This window comes from Rattus norvegicus, chromosome 1 (assembly GCF_021556685.1).
Source record: "Rattus norvegicus strain SHRSP/BbbUtx chromosome 1, alternate assembly SHRSP_T2T, whole genome shotgun sequence".
Lineage (NCBI taxonomy): Eukaryota > Metazoa > Chordata > Mammalia > Rodentia > Muridae > Rattus > Rattus norvegicus.
Window position 1 is genome coordinate 250,012,860 of NC_141534.1, and position 21,056 is coordinate 250,033,915.

The window sequence follows — 21,056 nt, forward strand, 5'->3', positions numbered from 1 at the left end:
TGTCGCCAACAGATTATCTCTAGTGTTACTTTGTTCTGCTATTTCTGACAGTGGCTAGACTGTCCTATAAGCCTGTGTGTCAGGAGTGCTGTAGACCTGTTTTCCTCTCTTTCAGTCAGTTATGGGGACAGAGTGTTCTGCTTTCCGGCGTGTGGTTTTTCCTCTCTACAGGTCTTCAGCTGTTCCTGTGGGCCTGTGTCTTGAGTTCACCAGGCAGCTTTCTTGCAGCAGAAAAGTTATTCTTACCTGTGGTCCCGAGGCTCAAGTTCGCTCGTGGCGTGCTACCCACGGGCTCTCTGCAGCGGCAGCAACCAGGAAGACCTGTGCCGCCGTTTCCGGGAGCTTCAGTGCACCAGGGTTCCAGATGGTCTTTGGCTTTTTCCTCTGGCGTCCGAGATGTGTGTGAAGAGAGCAGTCTCTTCTGGTTTCCCAGGCTTGTCTGCCTCTCTGAAGGTTCAGCTCTCCCTCCCATGGGATTTGGGTGCAGAGAACTGTTTATCAGGTCTGTTTCCTTCTGGTTCTGGTGGTGTCTCAGGCTCAGGGGTCCTGCCGCTCCTGGGCCCTCCCCCACGGGAGCCCAGAGGCCTTATACAGTTCCTCTTAGGCCAGGGATGTGGGCAGGGGTGAGCAGTGTTGGTGGTCTCTTCCCTTCTGCAGTCTCAGGAGTGCCCACCTGACCAGGCGGTTGGGTCTCTCTCTCACAGGGTCTGGGGGCAGAGAGCTGCTGCGGGCCGGGATCCGCAGGAGTGGGACTTCTGGTAAACACAGAACGTGCCCGGTCCTACAGGAATTCTGCTTCCGTGTGTCCCAAGCTCACCAGGCAGCTTTCTTGCAGCAGAAAAGTTATTCTTACGGTGGTCCCGGGGCTCAAGTTCGCTCGTGGGGTGCTGCCCACGGGCTCTCTGCAGTGGCAGCAACCAGGAAGACCTGTGCCGCCGTTTCCGGGAGCTTCAGTGCACCAGGGTTCCAGATGGTCTTTGGCTTTTTCCTCTGGCGTCCGAGATGTGTGTGCAGAGAGCAGTCTCTTCTGGTTTCCCAGGCTTGTCTGCCTCTCTGAAGGTTCAGCTCTCCCTCCCACGGGATTTGGGTACAGAGAACTGTTTATCCGGTCTGTTTCTTTCAGGTTCCAGAGGTGTCTCAGGCACAGGGGTCCTGCCGCTCCTGGGCCCTCCCCCACGGGAGCCCAGAGGCCTTATACAGTTTCCTCTTGGGCCAGGGATGTGGGCAGGGGTGAGCAGTGTTGGTGGTCTCTTCTGCTCTGCAGCCTCAGGAGTGCCCACCTAACCAGGCGGTTGGGTCTCTCTCTCACCGGGTCTGGGAGCAGAGAGCTGCTGTGGGCCGGGATCCGCGGGTGTGGGACTTCCGCTACATTTTTAAATTAATATTAGTTATTATTATTGTTATTATTATTATGTTATTTACCCCCCCAATTTTGAATATCATCCCCCTTGCATAGTTCTTCCTCATTCTCCTTCTACTTTGTTTCTGAGAAGGTGCCCCTTATTCATCTCCCTTCCCTGGTGTATAAAGTCTCTGTAGTATTAGGCACATCCTTTCCCACTGAAGTCAGACAAGGTAGTCCTCTCCTATATATGTGCCGAAGCCTCAGTTCAGGGTTTGTATTCTCTTTAGTTTGTGATTTAGTCCCTGAAAACTCCCAGTGGCCCAGGTTAGTTAACACTCTGTGGTTTCTTATGGGATTGCTATTCCCTTATGTTCCTTCAATCTTCCCACTCTTTCTTACTCTTCCTACAGTTCGATTTTTGACTGTAAACATCTATAATTTTGTCAATCAGTTGCTCTTTGAGCCTCTCATAGGAAAGTCATACTAGGTTCCTGTCTGCAAGCACAACATTGAATCAGTAACAGTTGCCAGGGTTTGGTGACTGCCCATGGAATGGATCTTTTATTCATGAGCAATTCAGCCCCAAAATGAATTTGGAAAACTTTTGCCTGAAGTACTTACTGAAACACGATCAAGAGACCTGCTGAATATTTTGATGCGGTACTTTATTGTATTCTAAATATCAAGTACCTGGGCCATTGTGACATCACTGAAAAGTGACAAGTACCCATTGGTTGCTTTTCAATTTCCAGTTCTCAAAAGTGTATGGTCCTGTATTTACTCTTTACTTTGGCACGAAGCCCACTGTAATATTGCATGGATATGAAGCAGTAAAAGAAGCCTTGATTGATCATGGGGAGGAGTTTGCTGAAAGAGGAAGCTTCCCAGTAGCTGAAAAAATTAATAAAGACCTTGGTAAGTATGCATTTTTATGAGTGAGCTGGGTAGCATTCACAGTGAGGAAGAAGATAGACAGCAAAGGCCAGACTTGATCCTGGGGCTCAGACTATGTCTCTCTAGGGTTGTGTCTTCTCCAATGCCCTCTTTCTTTCTGAGATCACATTGTAGTTTCTATTCCCATTTGTTTAGGAATTGTTTTTAGCCATGGAAATAGATGGAAAGAAATAAGACGCTTTACCCTCACGACTCTGCGGAATTTGGGCATGGGGAAAAGGAACATTGAGGATCGTGTTCAAGAGGAAGCACGGTGCCTTGTGGAGGAACTGAGGAAAACCAATGGTAAGTAAATTTTTGTGTTTTGAGTTTTCCATCCTGTTAGAGTACAAAGGGTCAAAGGATCTACTGGCATTACTTTACAACAGCTTTTATTTTAATTTTCTAATGAGTTCCATTCTTAGCGTGAACATAACTTATTTATTGCTGATCATTTTAGTACAGAAGAGTTGCTATTGATAATGGTGGTAGTGACATCATCTACATCTATAGATCCCAAACCAGATGATATTTGTTTTCATTTTGTGGGCCTACTTTCATCTCCCCAAATTCACTGATATGGCAATGTGTCTTGAATGCTCGTTTTCATAGTCCTGGTTACTTATGAGTTAAAATATAATTTCATTCCTTGGCTATGTAATAGAATTTCATGATGATTTGAAAAATTATCATAATTTCATTTTATTATATTTTTTATGCTTTAAGAAATTATACATGACAGTATTAATCTTCAAACACAAAGAACTTAATAAAATGACTTGTATAAGTAACCTTGAACTGTTTTCATTAACAACATCTCATTTTTGTTAAGTATATTACATATCTGTCTTCTGTTGTGTAAACTATTTCTCTCTGTATTCGCTGTTTTGGCTTAGGTGATGAACAGATCTTCAATTGCTATGTGAATGCTACTCACCCCTGAAATACCTTTCACAGAACAGTCAAGTTATCTGCTTAAATTATGAAGAAACTTGTCTTTAAGTACTTTCTCCAAAATAAAATGAAGACTGAAAATCTTATTTTAGTGAAGTTTAAAATTTCTCCAGGATTTTATCTATTTACAAAGATAAAGTGCCCTCTTGGTATATTTTAATAACATATTGCAATTGTTTCCCATTCCTCAGGCTCACCCTGTGACCCCACGTTTATCCTGGGCTGTGCTCCTTGCAATGTCATCTGCTCCATTATTTTCCAGAATCGTTTTGATTATAAAGATCAGGATTTTCTTAACTTGATGGAAAAACTCAATGAGAACATGAAGATTTTGAGCAGTCCCTGGACACAGGTGAATAAAATTCATCTCCTCCTGAAAACTTGTGACTATTCTTTCTCTCAGGTCAAATTACAAGGGGACTAATAGTGATGTAATGATACACATGACCTGCCTAGAGTAGTATGGATAGGACCTCTGCAAGGGAGGTCTACATCCTTTGCTTAACCAACAGATAAACAAAGCACAAATGCTAAGATGGCTCAAGCTACTTAGCTTCCTATGTGATGTTATTTTTAGTCATTGACTTTCAGAGAGCTTTTTCTACAAATTAATCCATTGATTTTTAGAAAGATATTCAGTCACTCATAAAAGAATATTCTTGCATTACTCACAAGTTCTTGTACTGTGAAAAGTTAAGACCTACTCATTTCAGTATTTGGCATAATTGCTCAGTGTAGACAGAAAATAATCTGCTAAAGGAAACTTTGGATAATGATACAGGAAGCACTGAAAACATTGGAATGTTTGCTGCTTTATTTTGGATCCTCCCTGACATGGGAACAAGAAGAAATGGTAGCATGAATGGTTGTATGGTGTGTAGGTCACTAATATCGTGACAATCTTTCCATGTGAGGAATTAGCATCTCCTGCTCTCTTTCTATATAGTAGTTATGGACCACAGAGAAGTAAATAAAGGTGTATAATTTTTGTCCAAGCAGCTTTAGAGACCCACACAATTCTATACTTTCACTTCATCTCAGAGATTGGCTGATTGAAAAGCTTTCTGCAGTAAATTATTTACCCTATTTTCTTAACATATACTGGCATCCAGAATGTTTGGATTACATTACTTTATATCATATGATATTTAAACTTTGCAGGTAAAATTGAATTATTACTGAATGTGGAAAAATTCACTATGAACCAGAATTATATGAGCAGGATTTTCTTCCTCAATTCTTCTACTAGCATAGAGTTTATATATAATATTATTATACTAAAATGGAGCAACTCTTTTTCAAGGTGAACCTAAGCCATATATGTAATTATAAATCCCAATGAGAATTGCTAGATTATAGTATGTATGTATTTCTTTACTATCCCTTATGCATTTAATAAATCCTTGGTGTTTTTCCATGTAGTTTTGCAGTTTTTTCCCTGTTTTAATTGATTATTGTCCGGGAAGTCATACGACATTAGCTAAAAATGTGTATCATATTAGAAACTACCTTCTGAAGAAAATAAAAGAGCATCAAGAATCACTGGATGTTACAAATCCCCGGGACTTTATTGATTATTACCTAATTAAGTGGAAGCAGGTAAAGCATTTATATATATTCATTTATTTCATTTTTTCAAGTAAATTCACAGTCACTGAAAACTTATTTGCCAGAGCTTTGAAAAGCCTCAGTTCACTGTCATTTGAAAACCAACTTGAATAGTTATTGAGCCATGAAAGTACAATATAGATTCAGGAACACATAAGGGGAATTGGTTAATCAGAACACATTGACAGTTATTTCACCACAAAAAGTAACATAACTGAGGAAAAAGACAATATGAAGTGCAGCAGAGATGTAAACCGACTCAAATCATGTGATAAAGTATAAGAAATTGTGAATAAATAAGCTTTGTATTTTTTCCACTGCTTTTCCAAATTCATGCCATTATGGGATTTTCATTTATTATTTATTTAGTACATTATGTAAGAAAACTATTCACATATAATTGTCATTTTGTGCCTTAAGCATTTTCTGAAATAGGAAAGAGATTTTAATTTTATTTATTTTAATTTTTGGTTTTGTTTTATTCTTTAATTTTTTTTAGGTTTTTTTTCATCTTTATTAACTTGAGTATTTCTTATTTACATTTCGATTGTTATTCCCCTTCCTGGTTTCTGGGCCAACATCCCACTAACCACTTCCCCTCCCCTTCTCTATGGGTGTGCCCCTCCCCATCCCCCCCATTACCATCCTCCCCCCAACAATCACGATCACTGGGGGTTCAGTCTTGGCAGGACCAAGGGCTTCCCATTCCACTGGTGCTCTTACTAGGCTGGCTATTCATTGGTACCTATGCAGTTGGAGTCCAGGGTCAGTCCATGTATAATCTTTGGGTATTGGCTTAGTCCCTAGAAGCTCTGATTGGTTGGCATTGTTGTTCTTGTGGTCTCAAGCACCTTCAAGCTCTAAAAGTCCTTTCTCTGATTCTTTCAACATTGGTCCCGTTCTCAGTTCAGTGGTGTAATGATGGCATTCACGTACGTATTTGCTGTATTCTGGCTGTATCTCTCAGGAGATCTACATCCGGTTCCTGTCAGCCTGCACTTCTTTGCTTCATCCATCTTACCTAGTTTGGTGGCTGTATATATATGGGCCAAATGTAGGGCAGGCTCTCAAAGAGTGTTCCTTCTGCCTCTGTTCTAAGCTTTGCCTCCCTATTCCCTTCCAAGGATATTCTTGTTCCCCTTTTAAAGGAGTGAAGCATTCACATTTTGGTCATCATTGAGATTCATGTGTTCTTTGCATCTAGGGTAATTTGAGCATTTGGGCAAATAACCACTTATCAATGAGTCCATGTGTGTTTTTATGTGATTGGGTTACCTCACTCAGGAGGATATTCTCCAGTTCCATCCATTTGCCTATGAATTTCATAAAGTCACTGTTTTTGATAGCTGAGTAATATTCCATTGTGTAGATGTACCACATTTTCTGTATTCATTCCTCTGTTGAAGGGCATCTGTGTTCTTTCCAGATTCTGGCTATTATAAATAGGCTGCTATGAACATAGTGGAGCATGTGTCTTTGTTATATGTTGGGGCATTTTTTGGATATATGCCAGAGAGATATAGCTGGGTCCTCAGGTAGTACAATGTCCAATTTTCTGGGGAACCTCCAGACTGGTTTCCAGAATGGTTGTACCAGTCTGCAATCCCGGCAAAAATGGAGGACTGTTCCTCTTTCTCCACATCCTCGCCTGCATTTGCTGTCACCTGAGGTTTTGATCTTAGCCATTCTCACTGTGTAAGGTGGAATCTCAGGGTTGTTTTGATTTGCATTTCCCTTATGACTAAAGATGTTGAATATTTCTTTAGGTGTTTCTCAGCCATTCCGCATTCCTAAGATGTGAAATCTTTGTTTAACTCTGAACCGCATTTTTTAATAGGGTTATTTGCTCCCTGCAGTAGAACTTCTTGAGTTCTTTGTATATATTGGATATAAGGCCTCTATCTGTTGTAGGATTGGTAAAGATCTTTTCCCAATCTGTTGGTTGCCGATTTGTCCTAACCACAGTGTCCTTTGCCTTACAGAAGCTTTGCAGTTTTATGAGATCCCATTTGTCGATTCTTGATCTTAGAGCATAAGCCATTGATGTTTTGTTCAGGAAATTTTTTCCAGTGCCCATGTGTTCCAGGTGCTTCCCTAGTTTTTCTTCTATTAGTTTGAGTGTATCAGGTTTGATGTGGAGGTCCTTGATCCACTTGGACTTAAGCTTTGTACAGGGTGATAAGCATGGATCGATCTGCATTCTTCTACATGTTGACCTCCAGTTGAACCAGCACCATTTGCTGAAAATGCTATCTTTTTTCCATTGAATGGTTTCGGTCCCTTTGTCAAAAATCAGGTGCTCTCAGGTGTGTGGGTTCATTTCTGGGTCTTCAATTCTATTCCACTGGTCTATCTGTCTGTCTCTGTACCAATACCATGCAGTTTTTATCACTATTGCTCTGTAATACTGCTTGAGTTCAGGGATAGTGGTTCCCCAGGAAGTCTTTTTATTGTTGAGGACAGTTTTAGCTATCCTGAGTTTTTGTTATCCAGATGAATTTGAAATTTTTTCTGTCTAACTCTCTGAGGAATTGGATTGGTATTTTGATGGGGATTGCATTTAATCTGTAGATCCCTTTTGTAAACTGGCCATTTTTCTATGTTAATCTTGCCAATCCATAAGCATGGGAGATCTTTCCATCTTCTGAGATCTTCTTCAATTTCTTCCTTCAGAGGCTTGAAGTTCTTATCATACAGATACTTCACTTGCTTGGTTAAAGTCACACCGAGGTACTTTATATTATTTGGGACTATTATATAGGGTGTCATTTCCCTAATTTCTCTCTCGGCTTGTTTCTCTTTTGTGTAGAGGAAGGCTACTGATTTATGTGAGTTAATTTTATTCCCTGCTACTTTGCTGTATGTGTTTATCAGGTTTAGTAGTTCTCTGGTGGAATTTTTGGGATCACTTAAATATACTATCATATCATGTGAAAATAGTGATTTTTGACTTCTTTTCCAATCTGTTTCCATTTCATCTCATTTTGTTTTCTGATTGCTCTGGGTAGAACTTCAAGAAATATATTGAATGAGTAGGGAGAGAGTGGGCAGACTTGACTACTCCCTGATTTTAGTGGGTTGGCTTCACGTTTCTCTCCATTTAGTTTAATATTAGCTACTGGTTTGTTGTGTATGTCTTTAAATATTTTTAGGGATGGGCCTTGAATTCCTATTCTTTCCAGGACCTTTATCATGAAGGGGTGTTGAATTTTGTCAAATGCTTTCTCAGCATCTAATGAAATGATCATGTGGTTTTGTTCTTTCAGTTTGTTTATATAATGGATCACCTTGATGGTTCTCCATATATTAAACCATCCCTGCATGCGTGGGATGAAGCCTACTTGATCACGGTGGATGATTGTTTTGATGTGCTCTTGGATTCGGTTTGCCAGAATTTTATTGAGTATTTTTGCATCGATATTCTTAAGGGAAATTGGTCTGAAGTTCTCTTTCTTTGTTGGGTCTTTGTGTCATTTAGCTGAAAGGGTAATTTTGGCTTCATAGAAGGAATTCGGTAGCACTCCATCTGTTTCAATTTTGTGGAATAGTTTAGATAGTATTGGTATGAGGTCTCCTATGAAATGTCTGATAGAATTCTGTACTGAACCCGCCTGGACCTGTTCTCTTTTTGGTTTGGATACCTTTAATCACTGCTTTTATTTCGTTAGGAGTTGTGGGGTTGTTTAAATGGTTTATTTGTTCCTGATTTAACTTCGGTACCTGGTTTCTGTCTAGGAAATTGTCCATTTCCTTCAGAATTTCATGTTTTGTTGAATATTGCTTTTTGTAGTAGTATCTGATGATTTTTTGAATTCCTCTGATACTGTAGTTATGTCTCCCTTTTCATTTCTCATTTTGTTAATTTGGACACAGTCTCTGTGTCCTCTCATTAGTCTGGCTAAGGGTTTTTGTATCTTGTTGATTTTCTCAGAGAACCAACTTTTAGTTCTGTTGATTCTTTGTATGGTCCTTTTTGTTTCTACTTGGTTGATTTCACCTCTGAGTTTGATTATTTCCTGCCTTCTACTCCTCCTGGGTGTATTTCCTTCTTTTTGTTCTAGCGCTTTTAGATGTGCTGCCAAGCTGCTTATATATACTCTCTCTTGTTTCTTTCTGCACTCAGATCTATGAGTGTTCATCTTAGCACATCTTTCATTGTGTCTCATAAGTTTGTGTATGATGTACCTTCATTTTCATTAAATTCAGAAGTTCATTAATTTCTTTCTTTATTTCTTCTTTGACCAGGTTATCATTGACTAGAGCATTGTTCAACTTCCATTCTTCTCTTATTGTTATTGAAGACCAGCTTTAGCCTGTGATGTTCTGATAGGACACATGTGATTATTTTTATCTTTCTGTATCTGTTGAGGCCTGTTTTATGACTGATTATATGGTCAATTTTGGAGAAAGTTCCAGGGGTGGTGAAAGGATAGAATTTTGCTGTAGGATAGAATGTTCTATAAATATCTGTTAAGTCCATTTGGTTCATGATTTCTCTTAGTCTGTCTATGTCTCTGTTTAATTTCTGTTTCCATGATCTGTCCATTGATGAGAGTGGGGTGTTGAAATCTCCTACTATTATTGTGTGAGTTGCAATGTGTGCTTTGAGCTTTAGTAAGGTTTCTTTTATGTATGCAGGTGCCCTTGTGTTCGTAGCAGAGACATTTAGAATTGAGAGTTCATCTTGGTGGATTTTTCCTTTGATGAATATGAAGTGTCCTTCCTTATCTTGTTTGATGACTTTTCGTTGAAAATTGATTTTATTTGATATTAGAATGTCTATTCCAGCTTGCTTCTTCAGACCATTTGCTTGGAAAGTTTTTTTCCAGCCTTTCCCTCTGAGGTAATGTCTTTCTTTTCCTCTGAGGTGTGTTTCCTGTAGGCAGCAGAATGCAGGGTCCTCATTGTGTATCCAGTTTGTTAATCTATGTCTTTTTATTGGGGAGTTGAGTCCATTGATGTTAAGAGGTATTAAGGCATAGTGATTGGTGCTTCCTGTTATTTTCGTGTTTGGATGTGAGATTATGTTTGTGTGCTTTTCTTCTCTTTGTTTTGTTGCCAAGACAATTAGTTTCTCAGTTTTTCTAGGGTATACCTTGCCTCCTTATTTTGGGCTTTACCACTTATTATCCTTTGTAGGGCTGGATTTGTAGAAAGATATTGTGTAAATTTGGTTTTGTCATGGGATATCTTGGTTTCTCCCTCTATTTTTTATTGAGAGTTTTACTGGATACAGTAACCTGTGCTGGCATTTGTGTTTTCTTAGGATCTGTATGACATCTTTCCGGGATCTTCTGGCTTACATAGTGTCTGCTGAGAAGTCTGGTGTGATTCTGATAGGTCTGACTTTATACGTTATTTGACCTTTTTTCCCTTACTGCTTTTAATATTCTTTCTTTGTTTTGTGCATTTTTTGTTTCAACTATTATGTGACAGGAGGACTTTCTTTTCTGGTCCAATCTATTTGGAGTTCTGTAGTCTTCTTGTATGTTGATGGGCATCTCTTTCTTTAGGTTAGGGAAGTTTTCTTCTATGATTTTGTTGAAGATATTTACTGGTCCTTTGAGCTGGGAGTCTTCACTCTCTTCTATACCTATTATCCTTAGGTTTGATCTTCTCATTGTGTCCTTGATTTCCTGTATGTTTTGGACCAGTAGCTTTTTCCGTTTTATGTTATCTTCGAACGTTGTGTCAATGATTTCTATGGAATCTTCTGCTCCTGAGATTCTCTCTTCTATCTCTTGTATTCTGTTTATTGTGCTTGTATCTATAGCTCCTTGTGTCTTTCTTTGGTTTTCTATATCCAGGGTTGTCTCCCTTCGTGCTTTCTTTATTTCTTCTATTTCCGATTTTAATTCCTTTGCCTGTTTGATTGTGTTTTCCTGGAATTCTTTCAGGGATTTTTGTGATTCCTCTCTATATGCTTCTACTTGTTTATTTATGTTTTCCTCTGTTTCTCTAAGCGTGTTCTTCATGTCTTTCTTGAAGTCCTCCATCATCATGGTCAAATGTGATTTTAAATGTAGATCTTGCTTTTCTGGTGTGTTTGGATATTCAGTGTTTGCTTTGGTGGGAGAATTGGCTCCGATGATGCCATGTAGTCTTGTTTTCTGTTACTTGTGTTCCTGTGCTTGCCTCTTGCTGTCAGGTTTTCTCTGGTGTTACCTTGTTATGACATTTCTGAGAGTGGCTAGACTGCCCTATGTGCCTGTGTGTCAGGAGTATTGTAGACCTGTTTTCCTGTTTTCTTTCAGCCACTTATGGGAACAGAGTGTTCTGCTTTTGGGTGTGTAGTCTTTCATGTGTACTGGTCTTCAGCTGTTCCTGTGGCCTGTATACTGAGTCCACCAGGCAGGTCGCTTGGAGCAGAAAAGTTGGTCTTACCTGTGGTCCCCTGGCTTGAGTTGCTTGTGGGGGGGCAGCTTTTGAGCTCTCTGTTAGGGCAGCAACCAAGAGGGCCTGCGCAGCCTTTTCCTCAGGCCCCATGCACCGGGGTCACAGATGGCTTTAGGTGTTTTCCTCTGGAGTCAGAAATGTGGCAGAGTGTAGTCTCTTCTGGCTTCCCAGGCGCGTCTGCTCTTCTGAAAGTTTAGTTCCCCCTCCCGTGGGATTTGGGTGCAGAGAACTGTTGACCAGTTACCTTCAGATCTGGCTGGTGTCTGGACTGCAGGGAATCTGCCATTCGAGTGCCTCTATATTCAGGTTCCCAGAGGCCATATACAGTTTCCTCTTGGGCCAGGGATGTGGGCAGGAATGGACAGTATTCATGGTTTCTCCCACCCTGCAATCTCAGGAGTGCCCACCTGTCCAGGTTGTGAGCTCTCTCTCCCAAGGGGTTTGGGAGCAGGGAACTCTGGGCAGGGATCATTGGGGTTGGGGCTCCAGCTAAAAACCGGAAGTGTCCAGTCCCAGAGGAATTTTGCCTCTGTGTGTCCTGAGTCCACCAGACATGTCGCTTGGAGCAGAAAAGTTGGTCTTACCTGTGGTCCCTGGGCTGAAGTTGCTAATGGGGGGCTTCTTTTGAGCTCTCTGTGAGGGCAGCAACCAGGAGGGCCTGTGCTGCCTTTTCCCGCGGCCCCTGTGCACAAGGATCCCAGATCGCGTTAGGTGTTTTCCTCTGGAGTCAGAAATGTGGGCAGAGTATAATCTCTTCTGGCTTCCCATCCATGTCTGTCCCTCTGAAGGTTTAACTCTCCCTCCCAAGGGATTTGATCAGGGAGCTTTTGATCGGATCCCTTCAGTTCTGGGCGGTGTCTGGAATGCAGGGGACCTCTTTAATGTTTTTTACAGTCCAGTTTTTATCTCCCTCTCAGTCTGCCTTCTGATTGTTCTTCATCCTATATTTCAGCAGTGCCCCTGTCTCCAATAATTTGTCCCCAACAGCACCATGTCACTAGATATTCACTCTTCCTGGAGCCTCAATTCTCTCAAGGGTTAGGTGTATCTTCTCTCCCTGAGACTAGACCAGGTATTCCTCTGCTGTATATGCATTGGGGGCCTCAAATATGCTGGTGTATGCTGCCTTGTTGGTGGCACAACAAGGAAGACCTTGGGAGTCTAGGAAGACTGCTGGTCCTCCTATGGGGTTCCCCTCTTCCTTTTTTCCAACTTTTCCATAATTTGACCACAAGGGTCCATAGCTTATGTACTTCAGTATCCTGTAAGTATCTCCATCTTACTCTTTCAGCTGCTTCCTTAGCCTCTCAGACAACAGCCATGCTAGGCTCCTGTTTGCAAATGCACCATAGAATCAGTAATAGTATTAGGCCTTGGTGCCACCCTTGAGCTGGATCCCAATTTGGGCCTGTAACTGGACCTCCTTTCACTCAGTCTCTTCTCCATTTTTGTCCCTGCAGTTCTTTCAGACAGGAACAATTCTGGGTTAGAGTTTTTGACTGCGGAATGGCAACCCAATTCCTTCACTTGACATTCTGTCTTTCTACCTGAGGTGGACTCTACCTGTTCCCTCTCCAACTGTAGGGCATTTCCTTTTTTAAAAAAATTTACTTGTTCTTTTATTTATTTACATTTCAAATGTTATCCTCCTTCTCAGTTTACCCTATTCCCCTGTATGAGGTAGCTTCCCCACCCACTGATTCACTCCCAACTCACTGCCTTAGCATTCCCCTACACTGGGATATCAACCCTTCATAGGACTAAGGGCCTTCCCTCCCATGGATGCCAGATAACTCTGTCCTCTGCTACATATGCAGCTGGAGCCCTGGGTCCTTCTATGTGCCTTCTTTCATTGGTGGTTTAGTCCCTGGGAGCTCTGGACTGTCTAGTTGGATGATATTGTTGTTTTTCCTATTGGCTTGCAACCCCCCTCAGTTACCTCAGTCCTTTCTCAAACTCCCATGTGTGTCAGTCTATGGTGGTCTGTCATTCAGTCTCTTCTCCATTCTTTATCCTTCTATTTCCTTTAGCCAGGAGCAATTCAGGGTTAAATTTTTGAGAAGGTTGAATGGCTCCATTCACCAATCAGAGATGTGCCTAACCTCAGGATATTGTCTCTACAGGTTCCCTCTCTCTTTTTTGGGGTGGTGGTGGTATTTCAGCTAATGCCATCCCTGTTGGGTCCTGGGAGCCTTTGTTTTCCTGGCATCTGGGACTTTCTATAGCCTACCACCCAGTTCTCCATCTTCTATTGCTACACACTCTGTTCAATTTCCTGATCTTCTGAACATCTCCCCTGTCTCCTTCCAAACCTGAGCCTCGCCCCTGTTTTTCCTCTCCCCGTCCACTATTCCTTTCATGTTCTTCTAACACTAAACCTCCTGTGATTACTTTGCTCTCCTTTTTAAGTAGGACTGAAACATCCATACTTTGGTCTTCTTTCTTCTTGAGCTTCAATGGTCTCTGAGTTGTGTTGTCGGTATTCTGAGATTTTGTCCCAATATCCACTTGTCAATGAATACGTACCCTGTGTGTTCTTTTGTGACTGTGTTAACTCACCCAGGATGATGTTTTCTAGTTCTGTGAATTTCATGAAATCATTCTTTTTAATGGCTGTATAGTACTCCATTGTGTAAATGTACCACATTTTCTGTATCCATTTTTCTGTTGAGGGACATTTGGGTTGTTTCCATTCTCTGGATATTATAAATAAGGCTGCTATGATCACAGTGGAGCATGTGTCCTTGCTATATATTGGAGCATCTTTCTGGTATATACCCATGAGTGTATAGCTGTGTCCTCAGGTAGTTCTATGTCCAATATTCTGAGGGAATTTCTTTTGGAGTCCCTCCCTTTTTGTCCTGAGAATCTCTCGCCTCCCAGATCTCTGGTACATTCTAGAGGGTTCCCCTACAACCCATCTTCCAAGGTTGCCTGTTTCCATTTTTTTATCTGACTCTCAGGGCTTTAGTCCTGTTTCCCCCAATACAAGATAATGTTTCTTCTTTTGCCACCTCAGCTTCTTTCCCAGCCTGGTCTCTTCTTCCGTCTGCTCTCCCGCCTACCACGATTGCTTTCTTCTCTCTGCCATGTTGATTGGAGCAGGCTCAGTTGTGCCCTTTGGCTTGTTAGTTTTTTGAATTCTGTGGCTGTATCCTGGGAATTCTGTACTTTTTGTCTAATATGCATATATTAGTGAGTACATGCCATGCATGTCCTTTTGGGTCTGAGTTACCTCACTCAGGTTGCCATTGTTGTTAATAGGTAAATAGTATTTCATTTTGCAAATGAACCATGTTTTCATAACACATTCTTCCTTTGGGGGACATATGGGCTGTTTATAATTTCTGTTTGTCACACAGAAGGCCACTATGAACATAGGGGAAGACACACCCTGTGGCATGGTGGCACATCTTCTGGGTATATGCTGGGTCTTCAGGTAGATATATTTCCAATTTTCTGAGGAACCTGCAAGTTTATTTCCAGAGTGGTTGTGCCAGTTTGCAATCCCACCATCAATGGAGGAAGGTTCCTTTTCTCCACATCATTGCCAACATGTGCTGACACCTGAATTTTTGATTTTAGCCATTCTGATTGGTGTACTGTGGAATCTCAGGGCCATTTTGATTTGCATTTTTCTGATCACTGAGGACTTTGATCATTTCTTTAAGTGATTCTCAGGCATTCGAGATTCCTCTTTTTTGAATTCTCTGTTAAGTTTTATACCTCATTTTGAATGTGTGTGTGTGTTTTTTTTGTTTTTTGGTGGTTAGCTTTTGAGATTTTTGTGTATTTTCAATACTAACACCTATCAGATGTCAAGTTACTGAACATTTTTTTTCAATCTGTTGTATTTCAATTTGTCCTAATGACAATGTCCTTGTCTTACAGAACTTTTCTGTTTCATGAGGTCCCATTTATCAGTTCTTTATTTAGAGCCTGAGCCATTGTAGCCATTTTATTTAGGAAATAGTCTACTGTGCACATGAGTTCCATGCTCTTTCCCAATTTCCATTTTGTTACATCGTAAATTCAAAGTATCTTGTTTTAGGGTTGCGTTGCTTGACTCACTTGGACTTGAGCTTGTGTAATGTGACAAATACTGTTTTTTTCTGTCTTCTTTGTCAAAGATCAAGTGTCTGTAAGTTTGTATTGGTACAGGGACAGAAACACTGGTCAACAGAATAGAATTCAAGATCCAGAAATAAAATTAAAAACTTACAGACACTTGATCTTTGACAAAGAAGACAAAAAATATACAATGGAAAACAGACAACTCCTTCAAAAACTAGTGTTGGTCTAACTGGCAGACTGTATGTAGAAAAATGAAAATAAAAAAAAACAATATTTGTTGGGATTTTACTGGGGGTTGCATCGAATCTATTGATTGCTTTGGTAGTGTTATTTTGTTAATTCTACCAATTCATGACCATAGGAGATCTCTCCATTTTCTGAGATCTTCTTTGATTTCTTTCTTGAGAGTTTGTTTGTTTACTTATTCATTCATTCATTCTTTCTTTCTTTATTTATTTATTTATTTTTGCACTCCAGATTTTATTCCCCTTGTGATCCACTCCCTGGGAGTTCTACATCCAATACCTGCTCCCTGTTTCCCGATACTCCCCACCCACCAGTTTCAAGAAAGATGTCACCACCATACCCATCCCAACAGACCTCTAAACTTCCTAGGGCTTCCAGTCCCTTGAGGGTTAGATTCATCTTCTCTGACTTAACCCAGACCTGGGAATCCTCTTCTGTATATGTGTTGGAGGTCTCATCTCAGTTGTTGTATGCTGCCTGGTTGGTGATCCAGTGTCTAATCTCAGCGTCCCAAGTTAATTGAGGCTGCTGGTCCTCTTACAGGGTTGGCCTCCTCTTTAGCTTCCTACAGCTCTTCCCTAATTCAACTGGAGGGTAAGCAGTTTTTTTTTTCATTGGTTGGGTACACATATCAGCACCTGACTCTTTCAGCTGTTTGTTGGGTCTTTTGGAGAGAAGTCATGGTAGGTCCCTTTTTGTGAACACCCCATAGGGTCAGTAATGGTGTCAGGTCTTGGGCTTCCCCTTCAGCTGGACCCCACTTTGGGCCTGTCACTGGACTTTCTTTTCCTCAGGCTCTTCACCATTTTCATCCTTGCATTGCTTTCGGACAGGAAGAATTATGGGTCAGAGCTTTGGTTGTGTGATAGCAACCCCATCTCTCATTTAATGACCTGTCTTTCTGCTGGTGGCGAATTCAATAATTTCCTTCTCCCCACTGTGGGGCCTTTCATCTAGGGTATCTGCCCTCTCTGATTCCAGAGAATCACTCACTTCCCATGTCTCTGGTACATTCTAGATTGTCCTCCCAACCTCCTACCTCCTGAATTCACCTGTTTCAATTCTTTCTGCTGGCCTTCAGTGCTTCAGTCCTTTCACCCACACAATATAAGATTAAGTTACACTCTCCCCCAACACCTATCTCCTTTTCCCAACCTGTAGGATATCAATTTGTCTTATTGACTATGTCTGATGCCTTACAGAAGCTTTCTAGTTTCATGAGGTCCCATTTATCAATTCCTGAATTTAGTTCATGAGCCATCGGAGTTCTCGTTAGGAAATTTCTGCCTGTGCCAATGAGTTCAAGGCCCTTTCCCCTCTTTATGTTCTATTAGATTCAGTGTATCTGGTTTTATATTGAGGTCTTCAAAACACTTGCACTTGAGCTTTGTGCATCGTGACAAATATGGGCCTATTTGTAATTTTTTACATACAGACATCCAGATAGAATGGCACCATTTAATGAAGATGCTTTCTTTTTTCCTTTGTATATTTTTGGCTTCTTTGTCAAAGATCAAATGTGCATAAGTGTGTCGTTTTATTTGCACATCACTTCTCTGCATCCTATCCTCTAATTCTTACAGCTTTTCTACCACTTCTTAGCAGGAATATGGGGTTAATAAAGGGCTGAGTACTCGGACTCTTATTTTTTGCACTTTTATAATACACACATCTCTGCATAGACTTCTTTTTTTTTTTTTTTTAGATGTTTGGAGGTACTACTTTAATCAGGTTTGTTTTATGCATGTTAAATATGAATAATTTTGTATTTTATGAATAAACATTAAAAGGAATACGTTCTAGGAGGGTAAATATTCTCTTTTTAAAAAATCATAAAATACTCAACAAGAAAAGATTTGGATTTCTGACCTCTAGTAAGACCCATAATTTTAATTGAATCTACCTGAAAAATAAAATCATATGAGGATGTTGAGTTGCTCCCCATGAGACACTGTGTTTTAAAATAATTTTAGGTTCTATAGATGAAGTTTTGAGGACTTCTTTCCCATTTGTGCAAAAGCACATTGAATGTCCTTACAAGTTACTTTGGCTTTGAAACCTTTGGACTCTTCTCTGAATGAAAGATACTGCAGAAGAAAGTCAATCATTTAAGAAGGTGAGACATGATGATGGATAAGAATTTAACATGTTTGACCAGTTGTGGCACACAACTTATCATGGTGAATAAGAAGGACATTGTGAGTGAATGGTCAGGCAGTCATGGGTGCCTGTGGATCTGCATAGACTTCTAATCTGTAAACAGAAACTTATTGTACCTAAATTTATAACAGCCCAAGTTTATGTATACACACACACACACACACACACAAACACACACATACACACACACACACACAGTAGTTGAACATTATGACCATTAGCATTATAACATCAGTAAGCTGTAACCTCGGGTTTTTGGCTTCTCCATCCATGGGCTTTTAACCAGCAACACTTTTCTGGGTACTAAATTCCTTGCTGCAGGCTTTAAAACTAATCCAAATGTAGTTGGGTATCTTGTAATACTCATAGTTTTATTTACCAGTGAATATCCAAGATGGTGACGTTATATGACCAGTGATATAGACCAGAGGTTCCAGATGCAGATTAGGGATAGGATTTGACCCTGGGTAAGGACCGCAGGTGAGGGAGGAGTTTCTCAATCTTTGGTAGTGGAAGCTATGGACCTGAGTGGAAGCATCAGCTATTCTGGACTAAGGCACACATAGAGTGGCAGTTGAACAACTCAGTACAAGTTGCATTGAGCCAGATAAATCTGAGTAACTTAGAAAATGTGCACAATAGTAAAACTGTAGATGGGAAATTGAAAACTACCTAACCAAATTAAGCTAATGAGAAGTAAGTATAAGTCAGTCTTATTAGCTTTACTGCTATCAACACTTTGTATTTAGCACTTATGAACAAGCAACCCCGGTCACAAATTAATTTTATTTGTAATAAAATGCCAAGACAAGGTAGTCACTTTATTATTTGTAGTATAGGACTATTAATTATATGGAATGTGTGCCTGCAAACCTGACATATGTATATGGGTGCATATTTGTATATGCACATGCATGTGTACAACTCTGTATATGAATATATGATCATATATACATATAACCTAACTGTGAAAGGTTAGTATCATTTAAAAGCTTCTCAGAAATTACTGTTTTGAGCTCAAATGCTGATCTCTGTGAACAGCAATATTTTGTTATCTGGAATGTAAACTGGGAAAGACATACTTCTTAAGAATATTTAGGAGAAAACCAATGAATATCCTATATATCATTTAAGTAATTTACGCACATGTATTACATTGGCAATGAAGTCAGAAGGCATAGTATGCAATCAACTTTTAGATTCTACATTTGGATCCAGACACACTGTTAAGTGGACTTAGAAAACTGGGTATGAAGAGCAGCACTTAGTTATTGTCTGCTATGTAGCATTTGGTAAGTAGAGAATATGTAGCAGAGGGTGGCATTGTCCAGCATCAATAGGAGGAAAAGCAGTTGGTCCTTGGAAGTCTCCTGTCTTCAATGTGGGGTAATGCAAGAGTATAGGTGTTGGAGTGGGTAGGTGGGAGTGGGAGCATCTTCATAGAAGGAGAGGGACAGGGGAGGAGATTCTGGGAGAGGAGGGAAAGGGGATAACATTTGAAATGTAAATATATAAAGTGTCCAAGAAAATTTAAATGAAAAGTAAAATAAATAATAAAAAGGTTTTTTTTTGTTGGATATTTTAAAATTTACATTTGAAATGGTATAGCCTTATCCAGTTTCCCATGCATAAACCCCCTATTCCATCTCCCCCTTCCTCTGTTTCTGGGAGAGTGTTCCCCCAGCCTCCCATCCACCCCTACCCAACTCTCTGCTCTGACTTTCCCCTACAATTGGGCACCAAGCCTTGGCAGGACCAAGGGCTTCTCCTCCAATTCGGGGCTGACAATGGCATACTCTGCTACATATGCACCTGGAGCCATGAGTATGTCCACGTATACTCTTGGATGGTGGTTTAGTCCTTAGAAGCTCCGGTTTGTTGGTAATGTTTTTCTTTTTCATTTTGTAATTATTTGAACTTATAATATTTCCTTTTATTTATCGGCTATTGTTTCCTTTTTTTTTTTATTAACTTGTGTTTCTTATTTACATTTCGATTGTTATTCCCTTTCCCGGTTTCCGGGCAAACATCCCCCTAACCCCTCCCCCTCCCCTTCTTTATGGGTGTTCCCCTCCCCATCCTCCCCCTATTGCCGCCCTCCCCCCAACAATCACATTCACTGGGGGTTCAGTCTTAGCAGGACCAAGGGCTTCCCCTTCCACTGGTGATCTTACTAGAATATTCATTGCTACCTATGAAGTCAGAGTCCAGGGTCAGTCCATGTATAGTCCATAGGTAGTGGCTTAGTCCCTGGAAGCTCTGGTTGCTTGGCATTGTTGTTCATAAGGGGTCTCGAGCTCCTTCAGTCTCTTCGAGTTCTTTCTCTGATTCCTTCAACGGGGGTCCCGTTCTCAGTTCAGTGGTTTGCTGCTGGCATTCACCTCTATATTTGCTGTATTCTGGCTGTGTCTCTCAGGAGCGATCTACATCCGGCTTCTGTCGGCCTGCACTTCTTTGCTTCATGAATCCTGTCTAATTGGATGGCTGTATATGTATGGGCCACATGTGGGGCAGGCTCTGAATGGGTGTTCCTTCTGTATCTATTTTCACCTTTGCCCTTGGCAAGAATACCTGCCAAGGGTATTCTTGTTCCCCTTTTAAAGAAGGAGTGAAGCATTCACATTTTGATCATCCATCTTGAGTTTCATTTGTTCTAGGCATCTAGGGTAATTCAAGCATTTGGGCTAATAGTCGCTTATCAATGAGTGCATACCATGTGTGTTTTTCTGTGATTGGGCTACCTCACTCAGGATGATATTTTCCAGTTCCAACCATTTGCCTACGAATTTCATAAAGTCATTGTTTTTGATAGCTGAGTAATATTCCATTGTGTAGATGTACCACATTTTCTGTATCCATTCCTCTGGTGAAGGGCATCTGGGTTTTTTCCAGCTTCTGGCTATTATAAATAAGGCTGCTATGGACATAGTGGAGCACGTGTATTTTTTATATGTTGGGGCATCTTTTGGGTATATGCCGAAGAGACGTATAGCTGGATCCTCAGGCAGTTCAATGTCCAATTTTCTGAGGAACCTCCAGACTGATTTCCAGAATGGTATTATTTTTCTTAAGGGGTTGCAAACCCATTCAGCTCCCTCAATACTTTCTCTAACTTATCCAATTGGGACCCTATTTTCAGTTGGCTGCAAGCCAACCTGTATTTGTCATGATCTGGCAGAGTCTCTCAGAAGACAACAATATCAGGCTCCTTTCAGCATGTACTTCTTGGAATCAGCAATATTGTCTAGGTTTGGTGACTATATATGGGCTGAAACACCAAGTGCAGAGTCTCTGTATGGCCTTTCCTTCAGTCTGTGCTCCCATCTTGTCTCCATATTTC

General features: G+C 40.7%; 1 protein-coding gene across 7 annotated transcripts in view; it reads left to right on the plus strand.

Moving 5' to 3' along the window:
- Cyp2c6v1l1 (cytochrome P450, family 2, subfamily C, polypeptide 6, variant 1 like 1) overlaps window positions 1–21,056 on the plus strand; it is a 38,279-nt gene that overhangs the window by 7,119 nt on the left and 10,104 nt on the right. For 5 of the 7 annotated variants that reach the window (XR_015640963.1, XM_087591406.1, XM_087591505.1 and 2 more), the window contains 4 exons: window positions 2,098–2,260; window positions 2,435–2,584; window positions 3,424–3,584; window positions 4,655–4,831. Coding sequence is in view for 6 of the 7 variants with exons in the window: in XM_087591406.1 (XP_087447532.1) it covers window positions 2,098–2,260; window positions 2,435–2,584; window positions 3,424–3,584; window positions 4,655–4,831 (651 nt within the window). In the remaining variant the exon portion in view is untranslated. The remainder of the gene's footprint in view (window positions 1–2,097; window positions 2,261–2,434; window positions 2,585–3,423; window positions 3,585–4,654; window positions 4,832–21,056) is intronic. The other 2 variants (XM_087591556.1, XM_087591616.1) reach the window with 1 other exon arrangement.